The sequence below is a fragment of the Aethina tumida genome, chromosome 2 (assembly GCF_024364675.1).
Source record: "Aethina tumida isolate Nest 87 chromosome 2, icAetTumi1.1, whole genome shotgun sequence".
Lineage (NCBI taxonomy): Eukaryota > Metazoa > Arthropoda > Insecta > Coleoptera > Nitidulidae > Aethina > Aethina tumida.
This window is the reverse complement of record NC_065436.1, coordinates 2,488,010-2,511,061: the sequence shown is the minus strand read 5'-3', so window position 1 is coordinate 2,511,061 and position 23,052 is coordinate 2,488,010. Positions and strand designations below refer to the sequence as shown.

The 23,052-nt window shown below is 26.1% G+C and overlaps 3 protein-coding genes across 6 annotated transcripts in view; 1 reads left to right on the top strand and 2 right to left on the bottom strand.

Annotated features, from left to right (window-relative positions):
* Positions 1-14,817, bottom strand: part of LOC109600561 (sprouty-related, EVH1 domain-containing protein 2) — a 40,903-nt gene extending 26,086 nt beyond the window's left edge. The window contains exon 1 of the mRNA XM_020016728.2: positions 14,658-14,817. Coding sequence (XP_019872287.1) covers positions 14,658-14,677 — 20 coding nt within the window. The 5' untranslated portion in view covers positions 14,678-14,817. The remainder of the gene's footprint in view (positions 1-14,657) is intronic.
* Positions 14,818-17,145: 2,328 nt separating this feature from the next.
* Positions 17,146-18,326, top strand: LOC109600563 (tubulin polyglutamylase complex subunit 2). Of its 3 annotated transcripts, XM_049963978.1 has the most exons (3): positions 17,146-17,201; positions 17,404-17,883; positions 17,944-18,326. In XM_049963978.1, the coding sequence occupies exons 1-3, from the start codon at positions 17,158-17,160 to the stop codon at positions 18,263-18,265; spliced, it is 846 nt and encodes a 281-aa protein (XP_049819935.1). In that variant the 5' UTR covers positions 17,146-17,157; the 3' UTR covers positions 18,266-18,326. The 3 variants fall into 3 exon arrangements, with proteins under 3 accessions (XP_049819935.1, XP_019872288.2, XP_019872289.2); XM_020016729.2 differs by having other exon boundaries at positions 17,404-18,326; XM_020016730.2 differs by lacking the exon at positions 17,146-17,201 and adding an exon at positions 17,290-17,347 and having other exon boundaries at positions 17,404-18,326.
* A 1,018-nt stretch (positions 18,327-19,344) lies between these two features.
* LOC109600558 (UV radiation resistance-associated gene protein) lies at positions 19,345-23,051 on the bottom strand. 2 transcript variants are annotated; one of them, XM_020016721.2, is made up of 9 exons: positions 22,944-23,051; positions 22,759-22,838; positions 22,519-22,705; positions 21,812-22,341; positions 21,589-21,757; positions 21,245-21,478; positions 21,023-21,188; positions 20,451-20,965; positions 19,345-20,061 (listed from the first exon to the last, which is right to left on the bottom strand). In XM_020016721.2, the coding sequence occupies exons 2-9, from the start codon at positions 22,831-22,833 to the stop codon at positions 19,505-19,507; spliced, it is 2,433 nt and encodes an 810-aa protein (XP_019872280.2). In that variant the 5' UTR covers positions 22,834-22,838; positions 22,944-23,051; the 3' UTR covers positions 19,345-19,504. The 2 variants fall into 2 exon arrangements, with proteins under 2 accessions (XP_019872280.2, XP_019872279.2); XM_020016720.2 differs by having other exon boundaries at positions 22,759-23,032.
* Between the last annotated feature and the right edge of the window lies 1 nt (position 23,052).

The following is a 23,052-nucleotide window of genomic DNA, read 5'->3' as shown; positions in this document are numbered from 1 at the left end:
GTTTTAAGAAAGAAATCGTTAAAATTTAAATAATTTTAAGGAATTTGACATTATTGAGGATAAATATCACGAAAATTCTTCAACAATCAGAAAAAATTAAAATTTTGAAAGAAAACTGAAAAAAAATCATTGAAATATAATTATTTCTTGAAAACATTGAAATATTTTACAATTTTAAGAAAGATATTGGGAAATTTAGAAAAAATTTTTGGCGTTATTAAGGTTAAATATCACTAAAATTTATCAATAACCAAAAAAATAAAATTCTGTAAGAAAACTAAAAAAAAAATCAATAAATATAAATATTTCTTAAAAATATTGAAAAATTTTACAATTTTAAGGAAGAAATTGTTAAAATTTAAATAATTTTGTGGAATTTGAAAAAATATTTGACATTATTAATGACAAATAAGAACAACCATTAAAAATTAAAATTGTCCAAGAACAGTGAAGAAAATCATTAAAATTTAAATAGTTTTGAGGAATTTGGAAAAATATTTAACAATATTAAACACAAATATCACTAAAATTCTTCAACAATCATAAAAAGTTAAATTTCTGTAAGGAAACTAAAAAAAAAACTCACTAGAATTTTAAATTTTTGACAATTTATTAAAACATTTTACAAACTAATTATAGATTATCATTATTATAAGGAAAAATACTATTTTTAAAGAAATTTGGAAACATATTTGATATAATTAAGAGAATAAAGAACCACTGACATTTATGAACGTCCATAAATAATTAAAATTCTAAAAAAAAATTGAAAAAAAAACATTAAAAATTTATATTAATTAAATATTTAAGATTAGTAAACTTCAAATATGTGAGAAGATAAAAATTATTAGAATTAATCAAAAAACAAGGTTTTCAATAAATTCCATTAATTAAGTAACAGCAAAAATGCACGTATCAAATATTAATTCGCAGCTTCTTCAGACTCGTAAGAAAGATGTCAGCCTTGATACCAACAAGCCGTTTTATTCTAGTTTTTCCTCCCCGTAGACGCACACTCACACACATACTGGCACATCGGACAGGATGTTGTAAATAATTGAAAACAGGAAACCGTATCTGATTAAGTCAACAATTATTGCCTATCGGGCATTATCAATGTGTTCGGGTCGTCTTTTTTTTTTTTCTCTCTACCCCGTCAGACAGATTACACGTTTGCACTTTTAACGTCCGTTGAGATTATGCGGGCTAATTACACGTTAATTATGTGATTGTGCGGGACTCCTAAGAGATTCATTATTTAACATATTTCTTTGTTCTTATTCATAATTCTTATAAAACTATTGTTTTTTACATGATCTTGTGCCATGTAATTTTTTTGTTTGGCCTAATTGTGGGAAACTTATCCAGTCAAGTATCCTTGAAAATGGCAAATTTGTAAAATTTTAAAATGATTCCAAAACATTCATAATTTTCATATTTACCCAAATTCTTCAATAATTTTAAATTTAAAATATTTCTTATTTATTCTGGTAAAAGTTGAAAGAAAATTTAATAAATACATATTTTTCAGTCTAATACAAAAATTAGAATTTTAATAACATTTTCAATTTTCTTTTTAAATTTAAGTCCTTTATGGATGTTTCTTACAATACTAAAGTTTTACCGATAATTTTCATAGAAAATAAACTTTGAATTATAAATTTATGTTGATATTATCAAAAAATTTAAAATCTTAATTACTTTTTTAATTTTATTACAGAATTTTAATTATTTTGGACGTTCATAAATTTTAATAATCTTTAATCTTAATAATATAAAATATTCTTCCAAATTTCTTAAAATATTTTAAATATTAATGATTTTCTTTTTGCATTAATAAAATTTTATCCAAAATGTTTACAGAACATTATTTATAATTTGTAAATTTTTTCCATTATTTAAAATTTAACGATTTCTTTTGTATAATTATAAAATTATACAAAGTTTTCAAGAAATATTTATATTTTAATTATTTTTCATTTTTTCTTATAGAATTTTAATATTTTATGGTTGTTGAAATATTTTAGTGATATTTGTCCTTAATAATGTCAAATATTTTTTTCAAATTCCTCAAAATTATTTAAATTTTAACGATTTCTTTCTAAAAAGTTCTAAAATTATACAAAGTTATCAAGAAATATTTATATTTTAATTATTTTTTCAGTTTTTCTTATAGAATTTTAAGTTTTTATGGTTGTTTAAATATTTTAGGGATATTTGTTCTTAATAATGTAAAATATTTTTTCCACATTCCTCAAAATTATTTAAATTTTAACGATTTCTTTCTAAAAAATTCTAAAATTATACAAAGTTTTCAAGAAATATTTATATTTTATTTATTTTTTCAGTTTTTCTTACAGAATTTTAGGTTTTTATGGTTGTTTAAATATTTTAGTGATATTTGTTCTTAATAATGTCAAATATTTTTTCCAAATTCCTCAAAATTATTTAAATTTTAACGATTTCTTTCTAAAAAATTCTAAAATTATACAAAGTTTTCAAGAAATATTTATATTTTAATTACTTTTTTCAGATTTTCTTACAGAATTTTCATTTTTTATGGTTGTTTAAATATTTTAGGGATATTTGTTCTTAATAATGTCAAATATTTTTTCCAAATTACTCAAAATTATTTAAATTTTAACGATTTCTTACTAAAAAATTCTAAAATTATACAAAGTTTTCAAGAAATATTTTTATTTTAATTACTTTTTTCAGATTTTCTTACAGACTTTTCATTTTTTATGGTTGTTTAAATATTTTAGTGGTATTTGTCCTTAATAAAGTCAAATGTTTTCTCCAAATTCCTCAAAATTATTTAAATTTTAACGATTTCTTTCTAAAAAATTCTAAAATTATACAAAGTTTTCAAGAAATATTTATATTTTATTTATTTTTTCAGTTTTTCTTACAGAATTTTAGGTTTTTATGGTTGTTTAAATATTTTAGTGATATTTGTTCTTAATAATGTCAAATATTTTTTCCAAATTCCTCAAAATTATTTAAATTTTAACGATTTCTTTCTAAAAAATTCTAAAATTATACAAAGTTTTCAAGAAATATTTATATTTTAATTACTTTTTTCAGATTTTCTTACAGAATTTTCATTTTTTATGATTGTTGAAATATTTTAGTGATATTTGTCCTTAATAATGTCAAATGTTTTTTCCAAATTCCTCAAAATTATTTAAATTTTAACGATTTCTTTCTAAAAAATTCTAAAATTATACAAAGTTTTCAAGAAACATTTATATCTTAATTACTGTTTTCAGTTTTTCTTACAGAATTTTCATTTTTTATGGTTGTTGAAATATTTTAGTGATATTTGTCCTTAATAATGTCAAATGTTTTTTCCAAATTCCTCAAAATTATTTAAATTTTAACGATTTCTTTCTAAAAAATTCTAAAATTATACAAAGTTTCCAAAAAATATTTATATTTTAATTACTTTTATCAGTTTTTCTTACAGAATTTTAATTTTTGCCGTTGTTGAAATATTTTAGTCATGTTTCTTATACGATTTGGCTTCTCTGAAAATATTAAAATATCAATAACTAGTCCAGGAATTTTTTTTGATTTGATTAAACCTAAACAGAAGAAACCCCGATAACAAACATGCGACCGAATTCCGACTTGCCAGTTTTCCGAAACGGAAAGCTCAAAACACTTGTTCACGTCCGTTTCCCACTAATAAAAGGGAACGTACAGGACGTCAGATATGACGATTCCACGAAACACGAATAAACTCCGCTTTTGTGAACTTGCAAATTGTGTTGCACATTTGTTTTTGTTTTTTTATTTATTTTTGACGTGCTTCTTGGAAAACCTTAAACGAGACAGAAATGTGTATTCCGGTTGACGTTCGAGGAAGGTGCTCCGGGAGAGAAAATAGAATAGTCAGTAACTTGTTACTGAGATTTCTAAAAATATTATTTATTTGGATTCTGTGAATCGTTTGATATATGCTGCATTTTGCTTCAAATGGAGACAATTGAATTTACTCCCACAAAGTGGATCACCAACTTGACACACCCTGTATAGACAGGCATCTTAAAAATATTGTATTTGTTACTGTTAAAACAAGGAATAAATTGAATAGAAAATGCTGTACTTTGGTAATAGTAACATCTAAACCATGGTACTACTTACAAACCCCCATAATGGTAAGTCACTTACCTGAAACAAAAATAAAACATTAACATATAATATAAATTTTGCAAAACAATTTGATTCATTTCTCAGGAAACTAAACGTCCATAATAAATAAAAGTGAGAATATTCCCATAAGAAATATAAAAATACCAAAACCAGTTCGTCGGGCACACCATGTTATTGGTCATAATGGCCTGATTAATTCATTAGTTAATTACGTTACTGGGGAAGTGTGTTAAACTCTTAATTATTTTAATGGTGGGAATTAAATGAAATTAATTAATACAACGCCACGGACGGATTTTTGTCATTAAGAGACATTTTCTATTTATATTTATGTATTAATCCATCAATATAATCTGCATGAATGAGATGAGAGAGAAGAGTTTTTAAGCCGGTCCCACGCAGCTTCGAATGTATCTGAACCGGCCATGGCAATATTGTGCACGATCTATTTATGTACGTTAATTAAATTTTGTTCAAACGAACTGAACGTAAATACAGGTATTCATTTTCAGATTGGCCTGGTTTGTTTCATTCATGTTTTTTGAGTGGTGAAAACCACGACGGTACCTCCGATATGACCGCAATACGGTGACAATGGTGGTGCAGATAAAAAATACTTGATTAAGCAAATATACAATACTTAAATATTTTAAACAATAAAATAATTTATGTAACAAATAATGATATAAAATCAAAATATAATATATAACATACAAGATATTCGATACTGGAAACATAAATATAATAATTTTATTATTAATTATCCAAATAATTGTCAAAAATTAATAATTATCCAGAAAATGTTCAACTCTTTGTATATTAATAGATATTACCTTGCTTGAAAAATAAAATATAATTTAAATCATTCTATAATTTTATTTAATTTAAATTATAATCAGTTTAATTAATTAAAACATACTGATATTCACAAAAATCAAGGAAAAAATTATTATAGGATTAAGTAATTATATAATAAAATGATTTAATTTACAAATAATGACATAAAAAACAAAAATGCGGAATTAGAAAAACACAAAGATTGTTGATTATTTTTTAAATATTATACTTTTAATTAAAATAAATTATAATCAGTCTTATTAATAGAAAAATATACTGATATTCACAAAAATTAACGAAAAAATTATTATGGGATTAAGTATTTGAATAATAAAATGATTTAAGTAACAAATAAAGACACAAAAATCAAAAATTTAGAATTAGAAAAACACCAAGATTGTTAATTATTTTCTCAAATATTATATTTTTTAAATTAATATAAATTATAATCAGTCTCATTAATAAAAAATATACTGATATTCACAAAAATTAACGAAAAAATTATTATGGGATTAAGTAATTAAATAATAAAATGATTTAAGTAACAAATAATGACACAAACATTAAAAATACGGACTTAGAAAAACATCAAGATTGTTCATTATTTTTTCAAATATTATATTTTTATTTAATATAAATTATAATCAGTCTCATTAATAAAAAATATACTGATATTCACAAAAATTAACGAAAAAATTATTATGGGATTAAGTAATTAAATAATAAAATGATTTAAGTAACAATTAAAGACACAAAAATCAAAAATACAGAATTATTATTTTTATTTAGTATAAATTATAATCAGTCTTATTAGTAAAAATTATATTAATATTGTCAAAAAATTCAACGAAAAAATTATTTTAGAATTAAGTAAATAATAAAATAATTTAATTAACAAATAATGTAACAGAAATAAAAAATATAGATTTAAAAAAGCACCAAGGATACTAATTATTTTTTAAAATATTATATTTTTATTTTATATAAAATATAATCAGTTTCATTAATAAAAAATATACTGATACTCACAAAAATCAGCGAAACAATTATTATGGGCTTAAGTAATTAAAAAATAAAGTGATTAAATAAGAAATGGTATCACAGAAATCAAAAATAAAATTAAAAAAAAATAAACATTTATATTGTTTATATATTTTTTTAATATGTTTTAATTTAATATGAATTTCATTAATAAGAAATATACTGATATTCACAATTAATTTACAAAATTTAAATAATTAATGATATAATTGTACAAATTTTGAGTTACAAATTAATAATCAGTTTATGTAAATTTTATTGGCATAAATATTTTTTCCTGAAACTTGTACAAAAAAACAAAAAATTCATAAAATTTTCAAAAATACATAAATAATTCTCTTTAATAATTTACGAAAATTTAAATTTTTTACATAAAATTTAAGTTATAAAAACATTTATTGGTCTCAATAGATATAGAATATAGAATATAAAATATAAAATATAAAATATAGAATATAGAATATAGAATATAGAATATATAATATAGAATATAGAATATAGAATATAGAATATAGAATATAGAATATAGAATATAGAATATAGAATATAGAATATAGAATATAGAATATAGAATATAGAATATAGAATATAGAATATAGAATATAGAATATAGAATATAGAATATAGAATATAGAATATAGAATATAGAATATAGAATATAGAATATAGAATATAGAATATAGAATATAGAATATAGAATATAGAATATAGAATATAGAATATAGAATATAGAATATAGAATATAGAATATAGAATATAGAATATAGAATATAGAATATAGAATATAGAATATAGAATATAGAATATAGAATATAGAATATAGAATATAGAATATAGAATATAGAAATGGATTGTTTTTTTCCAGTTTTTATCAGTCACGTGTAGAAAATGAAAATTTATAATTAAAATTTTAAAATTGTTCTTAATTTATTCAATAAATTTTTATCAATTTGTGTTAAAACTATTTTATAATACAATTTCTCTAATTTTATAAAAGTTTTATGTTTAACAATGAAATTTAATTTACACATTTATCAAATAAAGAAATCTATATTTTATTTTTTAATGTTTAATTAAAATGCTTTGAACTATGAACTATGCTTTGAACTATTTTTATAAAATGCAAATTAAAACATTACTTCTTTATATATAATTGTAAAAGCAAATTAAACAAACAATTTTTAATATCCTTCAGATTTTATTGCAACTTTTTATCAGCCATAAAATAAAATTTATATTACAATTTTCTACAATAAAATAATTGTTTAAAAATCAACAAAATAAATATTTGCAATTAATTAATAGAAATGTATATATTTACTTTGTATATTGTGATTTCCATTTGCATATCAAGTTTGTCTGTTTATGGTTAATTCTCACATACATGATTTTATTTTTTAAAAAAATATTTCATTTTATACTGTTATATAATATTAAACTTTATATAAATAAAATATATTTTTATGTTGGTTATTTATTTATATTTGATTGAGATGTACATAATTAAATACCCAAGTTTTACTATATATAAACATCACAGGTAAATAACCAAAGTATCTCTTCAATAAATAAGACAAATACATAAAATTATTTAAGACACGAGTATTTAATTTTTGAATCGACCAGTATATTGGCAAATTGGTGTGATTACTGCTGAAGTATCCTTGAAATAATCTAAAAATACTTAATGGAAAGAAAATATACATATTATAAAATTCACAGATAAAAATAATTAAAGTTGTTAATTTTTTACAAACATAAACATTTATTACACAAATTTGTAAACAATTTACATGTACAGGGTTATTGGTCACATTTAAATACCCCAATTATTTTTTTTTACACTCATTATATGAGATACAATGAGGGGGAACCCCCTAAATATTACAATTTTGAATAGACTTTTCTTATTGAGACTTTTTATAAAACAAAATTTGATGAACAATGAATGAATTGAAGTAAGAAAATATATTTAGAAATTTTTAATTACAAGTTTTTATTTGACTTAAAATTAAGTTAAAGGTTTTAACTTAATTTAGAAAGGTAAATAAATATTTAAGTTACTTTCATCAACAATTTTTAATATATTTATTGGAATAAATTGATAAATAACTTTCTAAAAGCTTCGAAATAAATATTAAAGAGATTAAAATAAATCTAATAATCTGGTTTGAAATAAAAGTTTTTAAACTAGATTAAATAGTAAATACAAATACCTAAAGTTAATTTGTGCAAATAATAGGTGACCTTTATTCATTAAAACTTTTAATTACACAAAAAAGTGCTAAGAGCTGTTCATTGTCCGGCATTTAATCCCTTTAAAAAAGCGTGAGCCTTTCATAAACCGCCAAATCCCCTCAATTAGGGTTCAACCTCTGGAAACCACCTTTCCCCCATCCCGGCGATTTTTCAGGAACACGTCATTGTGCACGGGTTCCGGGAACGACACAAATACACCCTACACACATACAACAAGTTCCGATGGTTTTAAACAATTTCGGAGCGTAACACCGAAATGGCAACTTCCAATTGTGATTTCCTGAATTTGATCATCGAAACGAATGGAATTTCTCGAACTTATTAAATTCTGAGAATGTTTGTGTGTGTGTGCGTGCGTGTGTGTGTAATGCTCCAAAACGGTGATTCACTCTTTGTTTCCATTTGGGATGGGAAAGTTGCGCAATTAATGCTGATATAATAAATTGTTAATTGGTCACATTGAATAGGACTGAGTTCACACACTTTTTATGTGTTACTCTATGAGTTTTATAAAAGAATATTTAATTTTAAGTAAGGAATTTTGTTCAAAAACAAGTTATGATGTAACAGGGTATCCCAAATTGGTTCATTTTGACTGTTACACAGAAAAACTGACTTAAGTTTCCAGAATGTTTCTCAGTTTCATCAAAATATAGTAAAATACACAATAATTAATATAATAATGATAATACTACTAAATACTGTGGGTTTAATATTTTTGGAAGTGGTCTCAAATACTTTAAATCCCCGTTACACATTAATTGTTTAGATATTTAATTAAAATCAGTTTTCCTTTGATTTTTTAATGTTGGGTGAAGTATAATGAAATTATTTATGGAACAACATGTTTGTGTCTCAGCCTCATCAAAATATAGTGAAATACTTCTTGTATTCTATTAATATTGTGGGATAAAACAGGATAATTAATGCAATAATGATAATACTAATATAAACTGTGGGTTTAATATTTTTGGAAGTGGTCTCAAATACTTTAAATCCCAATTACATATTAATTGTTTTGATATTTTATTAAAATCAGTTTTCCTTTGATTTTTTTATGTTGGGTGAAGTATAATGAAATTGTTTATGGAACAACATTTTTGTGTCTCAGTCTCATCAAAATATAGTAAAATACTTCTTGTAATCTATTAATATTGTGGGATAAAACAGGATAATTAATACAATAATGATAATACCAATAAAAACTGTGGGTTTAATATTTTTAGAAGTGGTCTCAAATACTTTAAATCCCAGTTACACATTAATTGTTTAGATATTTAATTAAAATCAGTTTTCCTTTGATTTTTTAATGTTGGGTGAAGTATAATAAAATTATTTATGGAACAACATGTTTGTGTCTCAGACTCATCAAAATATAGTGAAATACTTCTTGTATTCTATTAATATTGTGGGATAAAACAGGATAATTAATACAATAATGATAATACCAATAAAAACTGTGGGTTTAATATTTTTAGAAGTGGTCTCAAATACTTTAAATCCCAGTTACACATTAATTGTTTAGATATTTAATTAAAATCAGTTTTCCTTTGATTTTTTAATGTTGGGTGAAGTATAATGAAATTGTTTATGGAACAACATGTTTGTGTCTCAGTCTCATCAAAATATAGTAAAATACTTCTTGTAATCTATTAATATTGTGGGATAAAACAGGATAATTAATACAATAATGATAATACCAATAAAAACTGTGGGTTTAATATTTTTAGAAGTGGTCTCAAATACTTTAAATCCCAGTTACACATTAATTGTTTAGATATTTAATTAAAATCAGTTTTCCTTTGATTTTTTAATGTTGGGTGAAGTATAATGAAATTATTTATGGAACAACATGTTTGTGTCTCAGCCTCATCAAAATATAGTGAAATACTTCTTGTATTCTATTAATATTGAGGGATAAAACAGGATAATTAATTCAATAATGATAATACTAATAAAAACTGTGGGTTTAATATTTTTGGAAGTGGTCTCAAATACTTTAAATCCCAATTACATATTAATTGTTTTGATATTTTATTAAAATCAGTTTTCCTTTGATTTTTTAATGTTGGGTAAAGTATAATGAAATTGCTTATGGAACAACATGTTTGTGTTTCAGCCTCATCAAAATATAGAGAAATACTTCTTGTATTCTATTAATATTGTGTGATAAAACAGGATAATTAATTCAATAATGATAATACTAATATAAACTGTGGGTTTAATATTTTTGGAAGTGGTCTCAAATACTTTAAATCCCAATTACATATTAATTGTTTTGATATTTTATTAAAATCAGTTTCCCTTTGATTTTTTAATGTTGGGTAAAGTATAATGAAATTGTTTATGGAACAACATGTTTGTGTTTCAGCCTCATCAAAATATAGTAAAATACTTCTTGTAATCTATTAATATTGTGGGATAAAACAGGATAATTAATACAATAATGATAATACCAATAAAAACTGTGGGTTTAATATTTTTAGAAGTGGTCTCAAATACTTTAAATCCCAGTTACACATTAATTGTTTAGATATTTAATTAAAATCAGTTTTCCTTTGATTTTTTAATGTTGGGTGAAGTATAATGAAATTATTTATGGAACAACATGTTTGTGTCTCAGTCTCATCAAAATATAGTGAAATACTTCTTGTATTCTATTAATATTGTGGGATAAAACAGGATAATTAATACAATAATGATAATACTAATATAAACTGTGGGTTTAATATTTTTGGAAGTGGTCTCAAATAGTTTAAATCCCAGTTACATATTAAATGTCTCAATATCTTAATAAAATTAATTTGATTTCTCTCATCCTTTGACAAGAGGAAGTTTTTCCACTGATCTAATTTAGAAATAGTTATAGCAACTATTTTTTCATGTAACTTTGTTTAAAAGTGTAAAAATAGCATGTTTTATGAATACCTTATACAAAAAAGCTGATTTCAGAAATATTTATTATTTATTTGCCTGACACAAATATAAATTTGTCTACAAATGTAAAAATAGCATCATTTATGAACATTGTAGACAGCTTACAAAAAATTATAATTTAAATGCAAAACTACCTATTTGCAATAGATAACAATTACCTTGAGTACATTTAGTTAAAATTGTCAGCGTTGAATCACCACTGTAAATATTATATTTAATTTATAAAAACTATATTGACAACCAACTTTTAAGTTTGTTTTCTTAAAGATTTGGCAATGGGAGACACGCACTTTTCAGTGGTTCTTATTCACCGTTTCCGTTCAGATCGGATGTGACATCATTCACACGTTCACACACTGTTGGAATTTGAGAAACACAAGTGTTTCCTTAATGTTATATATTTTAGTACTTTTTACTAAATAAACCACAAAAACGGAAGTTATGAAAGTGTTTATAATTATATCATAACAATAATAAATATTTAATTAATAAAAATTACAAATTTATAATGACGAGATTGACAATGACATTCAAATTTTATAATTGAGGATTGAATTATGTACATAATATATTATTCTTTTAGAATTGCTTTAGAAAATCAAATATAATGATATAAAATTAATAATACAATACAATATAAAAAATAATATTGTTAATATATTTAAACAAACTTCTGTTGGATTTTGTCAAGTATTTAATAAATTATTTAAAAATATTTAATAAGAATCATTTATTTACTAAAAATAGTCAATTTTATGTAAAAATTAATATTTTAAATCAACAAATAATCACACAAACTACAAAATGTTTTAAAAAGAGTTTATTGAGATTAATTAAACTGTATGAAAATAATATTAATAATAATTTTAAACAAATTTCTGTTGAATTTTGTCATATATTTAATAAATTATTTAAAAATACTTAATAATAATAATCACACAAACTACAAAATGTTTTAAAAAGAGTTTACTGAGATTAATTAAACTGTATAAAAATAATATTAATATTTTTAAACAAATTTCTGTTGAATTTTGTCATATATTTAATAAATTATTTCAAAATACTTAAATAGAATCATTTATTTACTTTAAAATAATCAATTCTATGTAAAAATTAATATTTTAAATCAACAAATAATCACTCAAATTACATAATGTTTTAAAAAAAGTTTGCTGTGATTAATTAAACTGTATAAAAATAACATTATTAATATTTTTAAACAAATTTCTGTTGAACATTGTCATGTATTTAATAAATTATTTAAAAATACTTAATAACAATCATTCATTTACTTTAAAATAATCAATTTTATGTAAAAATTAATATTTTAAATCAACAAATAAACACTTAAACAACAAAATGTTTTAAAAAGAATTTACTGGGATTAATTAAACAGTATAAAAATAATATTATTAATATTTTTAAACAAATTTCTGTTGAATTTTGTCATGTATTTAATAAATTATTTAAAAATACTTAATAAAAATCATTTATTTACTTTAAAATAATCAATTTTATGTAAAAATTAATTATTTTAAATCAACAAATAATCACACAAACTACAAAATGCTTTAAAAGAGTTAACTGGGATTAATTAAACTGTATAAAAATAATATTATTAATATTTTTAAACAAATTTCTGTTGAATTTTGTCATGCATTTAATAAATTATTTAAAAATACTTAATAAGAATCATTTATTTACTTTAAAATAATCAATACTATGTAAAAATTAATATTTTAAATCAATAAATAATCACTCAAACTACATAATATTTTAAAAAGAGTTTACTGGGATTAATTAAACTATATAAAAATAATATTATTAATATATTTAAACAAATTTCTGATATATTTTGTCATGTATTTAATAAATTAAATAAATATTAAGTATAAAAATACTTAACAAGAATCATTTATTTACTTTAAAATAGTCAACTTTATGTAAAAATTAATATTTTAAATCAACAAATAATCACACAAACTGCATGTTTTAAAAAGAGTTTACTGGGATTAATTAAACAGTATAAAAATAATATTAATAACATATTTAAACAATTTTAGTTATAGTTGTATTTAGTCATGTATTTAATAAATTATTTATAAACACTTAATAAGAATTATTTATTTACTTTAAAATAAACAATTTTATGTAAAAATTAATATTTTAAATCAATAAATTACCACATAAACAACAAAATGTTTTAAAAAGAGTTTACTAGAATTAATTAAACAATACAAAAATAATATTAATAATATATTTAAACAATTTTCTGTTGTATTTTGTCATGTATTTAATAAATTATTTAAAATACTTATACTATATATACTTATTACTTAAAATACTTCATAAGAATCATTTATTTAGTTTAAAATAGTCAATTTTATGTAAAAACTAGTATGTTTAAATCAATAAAAAGAATAATATAAAAGGAAAAATATAATAAATTTAAACAAATTTCTATTTAATTCAATCAAGTATTAAATAATTTAATAACCTTATTAGGATTTTTTTATTGAAAAATAATTAATTTTATGTGAAAAATCAATAATTAAGCAAGTACGTTGAAAAAATTAGTAACTTTTTCACTTCCAATAGTTTTGGACACATTATTGAAACATCAAAACGTGGGAACCCCCAACAATTAACTTAAAAGTGAACCTTTTAATAAACAATACGAAAAGGAGTCCCCTGATTGGCCGGCGCACTTCCCTACCAACACGATAAACAAAAACTCTCCAGCGTCCAACAAAATAGTAAACAAATACCGCACAAATCGCAATCTTATCCGAAACCGCGGCCGCAAAAACAGATTAATAACACCATCCATTCACAGAATCAGAAATAATTAATTGAATGAAAACGGTGGGCGCGATCGGGCGCCGCACCAAACAACGAAAATAAGTGTCGCGGGGGCAACGAGGCGTGTGCCCGCCGTCCTATACCTGTGTGTACCCCCTTTTTACATAACAAGTGCACCACCCGAGGACGCGGGGCAAGTGCGGCGGAGAAAAAAATCGAAAATAAATACAACAGTGCTCCATTCACAAGTGTTGTTTTTATAATATGCACGAGGTGGGCGTAGAAATGTATAATAAACAGTGGTGGACCGTGGCGGGCGCCCGTCCATGGTATGCAGTGCAAGAAAACAGTTTATGAAGTGGAAATATTATGAATGGAGCCCATTGATTACTATACAATGAATGATCATGAAAAGTTATGACACAAATCGTATCTGTCGGACTGGCCGGACTAGTGCGGCCAGCACGTCGTCCGCACCAGCGAGAACCGTCTAAATTGCGGCGCGTCGGCCCCGCAATTGCACCGGTTTCCTGTTAAAATACGGCCGAGTGGCCGGAATGATGGCGACCGGGGCTTTGGGGTTGCAGGGGTGTCGACTGCGCCGGGGTTAAGGCCGTACTTACTCTTCAGATGAGTCGGTCATGATTTGTCTTGTGGAATATCCTATTGCTGTGAGTCCATTTGTTGTTTGACAGCCACATTTTTGCACAACATCAATCAAAACCAACTCAACAACACGGCAACGACCATTGAACTAAAATTACTGTTAGTCTGACATCTAGCGGTGCGGTGCGCGTGCGCCGACGTCTCGCGCCGACTTGTTGGCTGCCTATTTTAAAACGGCCCGCCACAATTATTTATTGATTTATTTTCGACCTAATTATAAACAATGAACAATCAACGGACGATCATTTATAAACAAACAGTACGCAAAAGGACCGACTCACTCACACTCGGTGCACGTCGTGTTGTCTTTCTTCTATACACCAAATTAACACTTTTGATCTTTGATAACACGTCCTGTATATATATATATATATATATATATATATATATATATATATATATATATATAGTGATTTATGGACAAATACGTGTTATCTATGAATTATGTATCCCGAAGGAAGTTACACAGATTTATGTTAATCAACTATTTTTGTAAAATGACAACAATAAATAAACCAATTATTTTTATTATGATTTCAGAAAATTATCATATTAAATAAATAAAACAACTAAATTTCAATAAAATTATTATATTATAGTATGAAAGTTTAATGTATATTATAATATTAAATTAAATCCTCTGAAATTGTTTAATTTTATGTAAAAATGACCACAATTATTATAATCATGATTAAATAAATTAAAATTAATAAGATTGTATTAAAATTTATTGTTTAAAGCAACCATTGTTTAAATTTCTAAATTGTATAATATTTTTAAAACATATTTTCAAATATTTAAACATAAATGAATAAAAAGTATTATTTATTTTAATTCACTAACAAAGTTAATAAGAATTAATTCTTATTTAATGTTAATATCTAAATTTTTATTGAAACAACCACATAATGGTAAAATTTTATTGAATAAATTTAACAACTAATATTTTACTTTTAGACTCATTGCAAAAATATTTAAACAAATCTTAGATTTGGTTTATATAAAATGTCTATTAAAATATTGAATTTAATTAATAAATTTTAATAAAATTATTATATTATAATATGAAAGTTTAATGTATATTATAATATTAAATTAATTTCTCTGAAATTGTTTAATTTTATGTAAAAATAACCACAATTATTATATTTATGATTAAATAAATTAAAAATTATAAGATTGTATTAAAATTTATTGTTTAAAGCAACTATTGTTTAAATTTTTAAATTATATAATATTTTTAAAACATATTTTTCAAATATTTAAACATAAGTGAATAACAAATTATTATTTATCTTAATTCACTAACAAAGTTAATGAAAATTAATTCTTATTTAATGTTAATATCTAAGTTTTTGATTGAAACAACCACATAATGGTAAAATTTTATTGAATAAATATAATAATTAATAGTTTATAAAATTTGATACACTAATTTAAGAATATTTTAAAACTACAAAATAATACTTTAAAAATTGAATTGAGTATTTCAATAACTCAACTGTTATTTTTAAAATTGTGTTTTATTAAATTATTTTTTTTAAATATATTTAATAAATTTTTAAAAATATTAAAAACTAGATATTTATTCTGCTAAATTGTAGACACATTATTAAATCATTTAAACAAACTTTTGTAGAATTTAGATAGTTGTCAAAATATTTAAAATATTTATAATTTATTTATAATTTATAATAATAAAAATATAATTCAAATATATTATTATTAAATTATTTTATTGAAATTTATCCTTTTTTTTAATTAATTTAACCTCCATTTTTATTTTTTTTTTTTTTCATTTAGGTTATTTTTTACTATTAATTATTTTTATGTTAAATATCTTAATTTATATTAATAAAACAGCACTCAAACATTATTTTTAAACCCTTGTTTTATTAAATTACATTTTTTAATATTTTTATTTTTTTAATTATGTCATTTTATTTATTTATTTATTTAAAATTATTAAGATTCAGTTTCTATTTTTAATCTTGGTTTTATTTAACAATTTCAATTAATTCAAAATTAATTTATCACTAGTATATTTCAAGAAGTAAAAAGTTAATTTGAGTAGAGTTTTAAGTAATTAATTTATAAGCCTTTAATCTAATTTAAAAATAATCATTGGTTAATAACAAAATTATATTATAATTAATAATTAACACTTACAGTTCCTGCAACTATTTGAGCTTGTAAATTTTAAATATAACATTTAATTATAATTACGCATAAAGTGACTCCTTTGAATGTTTTGTTTAATCTCAAAGGTACAGTTGTATAAAGAGACATTCCTGTAAGACTACATTACTGTTTCAGTATTAAAATCTATTTTAAAGGAATACATAATTATGTGAACATTTTAGTCAGAATATAAATACTTTACAATATAGTTTATCATTTGAATAAGTTATTAAAAGAATTTAAATGGGTGAGATGTTTGATCGACTGTCGGTTGCTATGATATCAAAAAACACCATGTTGCAAGAGGCAGCGTGCATAATGTAAGCACCATATTTATTTATTGTAGCTTTGTCATATAAATAATTAAACAATGGCACATTTAAACTACCAATTATTTTATCTATTAAGTAATGTCATAACATTCCTGACAATGACTTCTGTAAAATTTCTAGTTATTTATTATGGAGTAAGAACCGATTTAATATATTAATGAGATGGATAAAGCGTAGCTTTGTGTTTTAGTAAAACCGGATTCGTGGTTGATGAAGTCTCCGAGGAATCATTTTATCAAAATTTACTGTTGGGCATCACAAAAACGTTGGATGCCAATCCCTGCGTCAACAACATTAACTTGAAGAGGATACGCGGCCTTAAGGACACGGACATCCGGGCGTGGGAGAGTAACAACGGTGTGCTTCTGTCCGAAGACCTGAGGAACTTCTATTCGTCCACCAACGGCTTCCTTTACACGTACAACTTTTCGTACGACTGCACGGACGGCTCCGTCATAGGTGCGTTGGGCAAAATCGAGATGAATCCGTTGGAGAGTCTCGTCAGGACTTACGGCTACGAAACTAAGCCGAAGGCGGATGTTGAAAAAGTCGACAATAAATACAAGCTGTCATTGTCACGTGAGAGCAAGGTGTTCGAGATTTCGAAAATAGACGAGGCGAACAAGGTGGTACTGGTCTATCTTAATCAGCACAACCCCGCCAGCATCTGGTTATTTTGTTCCCCGTACGCGTTCTACTTCCTGGCCGAAAACTTTACGACTTATTTCAGGATGTGCATCGCCCACCTAGGAATACCTTACTGGCAGTTCATCGTGGCGCCCGAAGGAGTGCCGGAATGGTCCAGGGAGATCTTCCAGGTGATCGCACCGGGTGTTTTACAGGAAGACAGGAACTTAATAGCTGCATACAAACACGAGCCTGAGGAGCTCAACAGGATAGATGTGAGCATATTCACGGTACAAAACCAATTCATTGAGGTCGAGAACAAGGCGATGGTCAAAAAGCAAGTGTCGCCGTTGATGACCAGAAAAAAGCTGAAAAAGTGCACCAAGACCTCCACACACAATGTCAGGCACAGCAAAAGAACGTGAGGATCAAAATGTTGATTGTAGCTATTGTGTTTGTCTAATAAAAGAGTTTCATTTATAATAACACTGGCCATCAATTATCTATAAACTTTTATGTAAAATGTGTAATCATATTCATGTTTTCAATACCAAATACACCATAAACAATAAAGTATGTAATTAATAAACTTAAATATAATTTAATTAAGATTTAAATGTTATTATGTTGTTTAATAACTTTATTCAATAACTCAAATTACTAATTTCAATAAAATAATTTAAATACTTAATTTTTAATTATTTACTTTTTTGTAAAAAATGTAATTTAAATATATTCCTTAATTATTTAATTCTAATATTTTTTTATTCTTTAACTAAATTAATATTTTGAAAGTTATTTAATTTTATATGAAAATTAATAAATTAAAAATGTACTATTGCTTGATTAATGTAAAGTTCTTAATAATTTTATACACATTAAAGAGATATTTAAATAAATTTTACATGGATTTATCTATTTTATTGAATAATTTCTTATTTGACGTAATAAAAAAGAATTAAATTTAATTTTTAAATTAATATTTTAGAAATTATTTAATTTTATGTGGACATTAAATAAATAAAACAATTTAATAAGTCGCAGTCGCCTTTATTTATATCACACCATCAATTGCAATTAAATATTAAATACTTAAAATTTACAGGCTTAAATAATTGCAAGGACAAAATTGAATTCTATATTAGCATATAAACAATATTATTGCAATTTAACAGTTTATTATTATGCTATTTTTATAACATACTAATCAATTCTGTCAATAAAACACAGTTTATAACAATATTTTCAGTTTAATAAATGCGCTCAATAAATTTGCGTAAATGCTTCGACGTCAGAGATTTTATGTTATTTTAAACGACCTCATAAAATATATTAAATAGATGTTGTTATCCAAGTACATAAAACATTAAAATAAATTTCAATATGTCCAAAAAACTACATTAAATTTATAATAACGTAAAACGCACGTGATGAAGTAATAATGGACGGTTTTATTATTCAATTAATAATTCAAAAGGTCAACAAACAAATAAAACAAAGGTAATAGGGTCCTAATTTATTTAAATAAAGACAACAGTACATGATGCATAAACAACAAATACGATTTATTATATATTACATCCATAATTTTAAAAAGTAACCTAGCCTTAACGTCGCATATAAAAATATCACATAACTGAATTCTATTAGAATGAAATAATTCCCTATTGTTTCGGTCTCACCAAATTGAACGACTTGGTGTTCATCAACGCATCGGTTCTAGCTGTCAGAGGTTGGGTGGAGAAGTTCAACGACGTGCTACCTAAAATCTCGTCTGGATACAAACTCTCCTCGGAGCATACCAAATTGGGGCCGGTTTCCAGCCACTTTTCCAAAAACTGTTGCTGCCCTTGCAGACTTTTCACCTCGTCTTTCGAGTCGTTCGAGACGTTCAGCAGAGGTTCAGAGCCCAGCTCGAAACTCGTACGCAGTTGCAGGATGGTGTCTTCTTCAGTGTAAGACCCCAACGATCTGCTCAGCCTTCTGTTTTGCTTTGACTCGTCCTTTGGTAGTTGATCAGTACTGTGAACTCTCACTGTTGTCGACACTAAGGTGGACATATTCGATGATGGGTCCAATGGGTCTGTTCCTTCTTCGATTGTGTCTGTGTTAGTGTCGTGGTTAACGCATATATCACAGCTTTCAATGTTAGCTATTCCTATTTTGTTAAGGTTAATTGTTGAACTAGTTGAGGACGATCGAGATGCCGTGGAGCTTTCACCTGCAACAAAACGATACGTTATACAAACACAGAAGCCTTCTCTTACAACATTTCTTCTCAGCAAATCAGGGCAACCAGTCTACAGTTATAAATTATACGTCTAAAGGTACTTAATCTGTTTGAATTGGACAAAAATTTAAAATTTGCTCAAATTTTGACAGGTAGGTAACTAACCTAACCTAACTTAACCTAACATTTTGATCCACCATTCTGGAGACTAATTATCTAAAAACACACATTTAAAACTACAAATATACCGTTTTGTGTGTGAATTAATCAATTAAAAAATTATCTGATTATACTACATCCAAACTAGCTTGAAAAAAATGCAAAAGTAAGTGGTTTAAACTTGTAACCGGTACAACAAAATTTAAAGTTAATTAACACACCGCAGCACAGCAAGTTGCTGCACCCGTCAAGTGCCATGTTCTTGAACGAATCCTTGCTGATCTGCCTGTTGAGAAACGCCTCCGGTATCGCCAACTCCTTCGAGCACTGTCCCGTCCTCGTCCTGTGACTAACCGGACTGGCAGACCTTTGTTGCAGTCGCTCGTGTTTTAAGCAGTCTAAAATTGGATCGCATATATTCGGACTCGAACCAAAGCTACGTAAACTAACGAGTTGCTGGCACGGCAGGCCGGACGTGGAGGGCGAGTGGCGTTTGGGGTCGTCTTCTAGGCCGGCGCAGCTGAGCGTGTCCAGCAGGCCGGCGCCCGAGAACGGGGTGGTGAGTTCGACACGGTCGCGGGGGCCGTGCAGCAGACCCAGGAGGTTAGGCAGGGTTGCCTTCAGATCTGGCGTGTGAATGTAGTAGAGCCAGCGGAGCTGGGCTATGTTCTTGTTCAGGAGGTACACAGCATAGGTAAACTGCATCTTGTCTTTGCCACGGGCAAACAACGGAAATCTATCAATAAATAATCGTTAATTCCTGCTGAATCTTGTATGACTAACCTACACTTACTCCCTTTCTTTGTCGGGCAACAAGGGTGAGACATTGTCTGTTATGTACGACCTAGAACCGTAATGCAACATTGGATATCTCAAAGGTACTTGCAATATTATTGAACACATTGTTAAAATGTGTGTCACATATCCTAAAGCTACCGATAAGCCAACATCTGAACAATCTGAAATAAACAAGTAATTACAATTTCAAAAGTATTTATGAACCAAATAAACAGACCTGTAAGCACATCAGAATTGGGTAAATAAATATTGTGTATAACATATTTATTTTCTGCCTTCTTTTCTATGGGATAAATACACAGCAACTGTCTCATCAGTTGGTTCCTTCGAAACTGCACATGTGAACTCAAGTGCCGGAATATTTCCCTGTGATGCAACAAGTTTCTCTTAATCTCCTTCAGTTTTTCAGCCTCCCGACTCAAAGCATGGTAGTTCTCCATTAATTCAGAATCTATAAATATATGTCATGAATTACTGAATTACTGGTATATGTTTGAACACCATTGGATCAACAGTTACAGAAATATAGGAAAAATGGAAATTCAATCAATAAAACCTTACTCTTAATATCATTTTCTTCAACACGTGCTGCATGTTTCTGCCTCAGTTGGCGTATTAGCACCAATTTCCTGTCCCTTTCAGTAGACAACAACTTTGTCCTATAACGTGTCCGTTCTATCTCCTTCTTGAGTCTTATCATTTCCTGCTTTTGTAATGTGGTGGGTCTTTCCTGTGCAAACGAACAGTGAGTCACCAGTCAATGATATGATAAACAAACGTATACCTGCAGCATTTTATTAAGCGAATTCATTGTCAGTAGCTGCGGTTCATATCTGACATTATTCGCCCGACTAGAACTGGTTTCTGCAAACTGAACACCCTCTTTCACGTTGCCCTCGCCCTTCTGCACGTTGATCTTATCCTTAATGTGTTCCACATCCACCGCCTTATTCCTGATAGCAATCTGCAGCGCCTGCAGCCGCCTCAGCTTCTCCAACGAGTAGCTTTTGCACACCTCATTGCTTTGGGTTTTGACGGACGTTTTCCTGTACACTTTGCCCGTGCCAACGTCGCCGCAGACGTTTACGTTATCGATAAACGGGACTGGTTTCGGTAGATCGGTACGTATCGTGCGCTGGCTGCTGAAATAGCCGCCGGCGATGCAAAATATCACAGAATTGTTTTTGAAATACGAAGGCAGAATCTCGACGGCTCGGTTGCCCAGGTAGACCAGGCCGGATAAGTTGATCCCCCATGTTAATACGATTTTGTCCATTTCATTGTCTCGGCTCTGCCAAATTCTTAACACCAGAGCTGGAAAATATATAAACATTGTTAATTTTCAATGGTGTTTATCTTATGAGATAACTTATGTGATGAGATAAGGCTTAAAATCTATTTATTTTTAAAAAACAATAATATTATTACTAATGCTATGATTATTGGCAATTGTCTACACCATATCTTGTATAAACTAACTGAAAAACTTACCAGATGCAGAAGTATTGATAGTGTTTTTAACATTCAGTTCAGTCCATTTGAGATTTGGCCCTTTAGTTTTCTCACTAGTATAAAACGGTGCACACATTGGTGTCAGATGGAACGTAAAGTAGAAACTATCTGATTTCTTCGACGTAATATTGAATGCCAGTATGTGAGTGATGTGCCGTAGTCTGAGCTGTAATTTGATACAATAGGAGGACCTCCAAACAATTTAACCCGCGCACTTACTTGTTGGCTCAGTAACGGGACCCATTGTCGAGACCTTTGTCTGCCCAGTAATAGCTCCGTTGAAGGAAAATTCATGACATCTAAAAGGGAATAACATTCTTCATGATGCGACAAGTTTTTCATAGGTTATGATGACGCGACCGTAGTTTAAGGCCGATTTGATAATTTATCCTTGGATAACTCACTTTATTTCCTGTTGTTACTTAAATGTGGAAGCGAATTTAAATGATTAATTTGTTGTAAACTCATAAATAACTTCCTAGCACTCAAACTGGAGCTGTCACTTTTAGATGG

What these genes read in the sequence shown, in the direction of transcription:
- LOC109600563 (XM_020016729.2), top strand. Translation starts at nt 17,158, where the DNA reads ATGATATCAAAAAACACCATGTTGCAAGAGGCAGCGTGCATAAT. An exon ending in CAAGAGGCAGCGTGCATAAT is followed by an intron (nt 17,202 to 17,403) that starts GTAAGCACCATA and finishes TTTGTGTTTTAG; the next exon opens with TAAAACCGGATTCGTGGTTG.
- LOC109600558 (XM_020016720.2), bottom strand. Translation starts at nt 22,881, where the DNA reads ATGAAAAACTTGTCGCATCATGAAGAATGTTATTCCCTTTTAGATGTC. An exon ending in TTGCCCGACAAAGAAAGGGA is followed by an intron (nt 20,966 to 21,022) that starts GTAAGTGTAGGT and finishes ATTTATTGATAG; the next exon opens with ATTTCCGTTGTTTGCCCGTG. An exon ending in CAGCAACTTGCTGTGCTGCG is followed by an intron (nt 20,062 to 20,450) that starts GTGTGTTAATTA and finishes GTTTTGTTGCAG; the next exon opens with GTGAAAGCTCCACGGCATCT.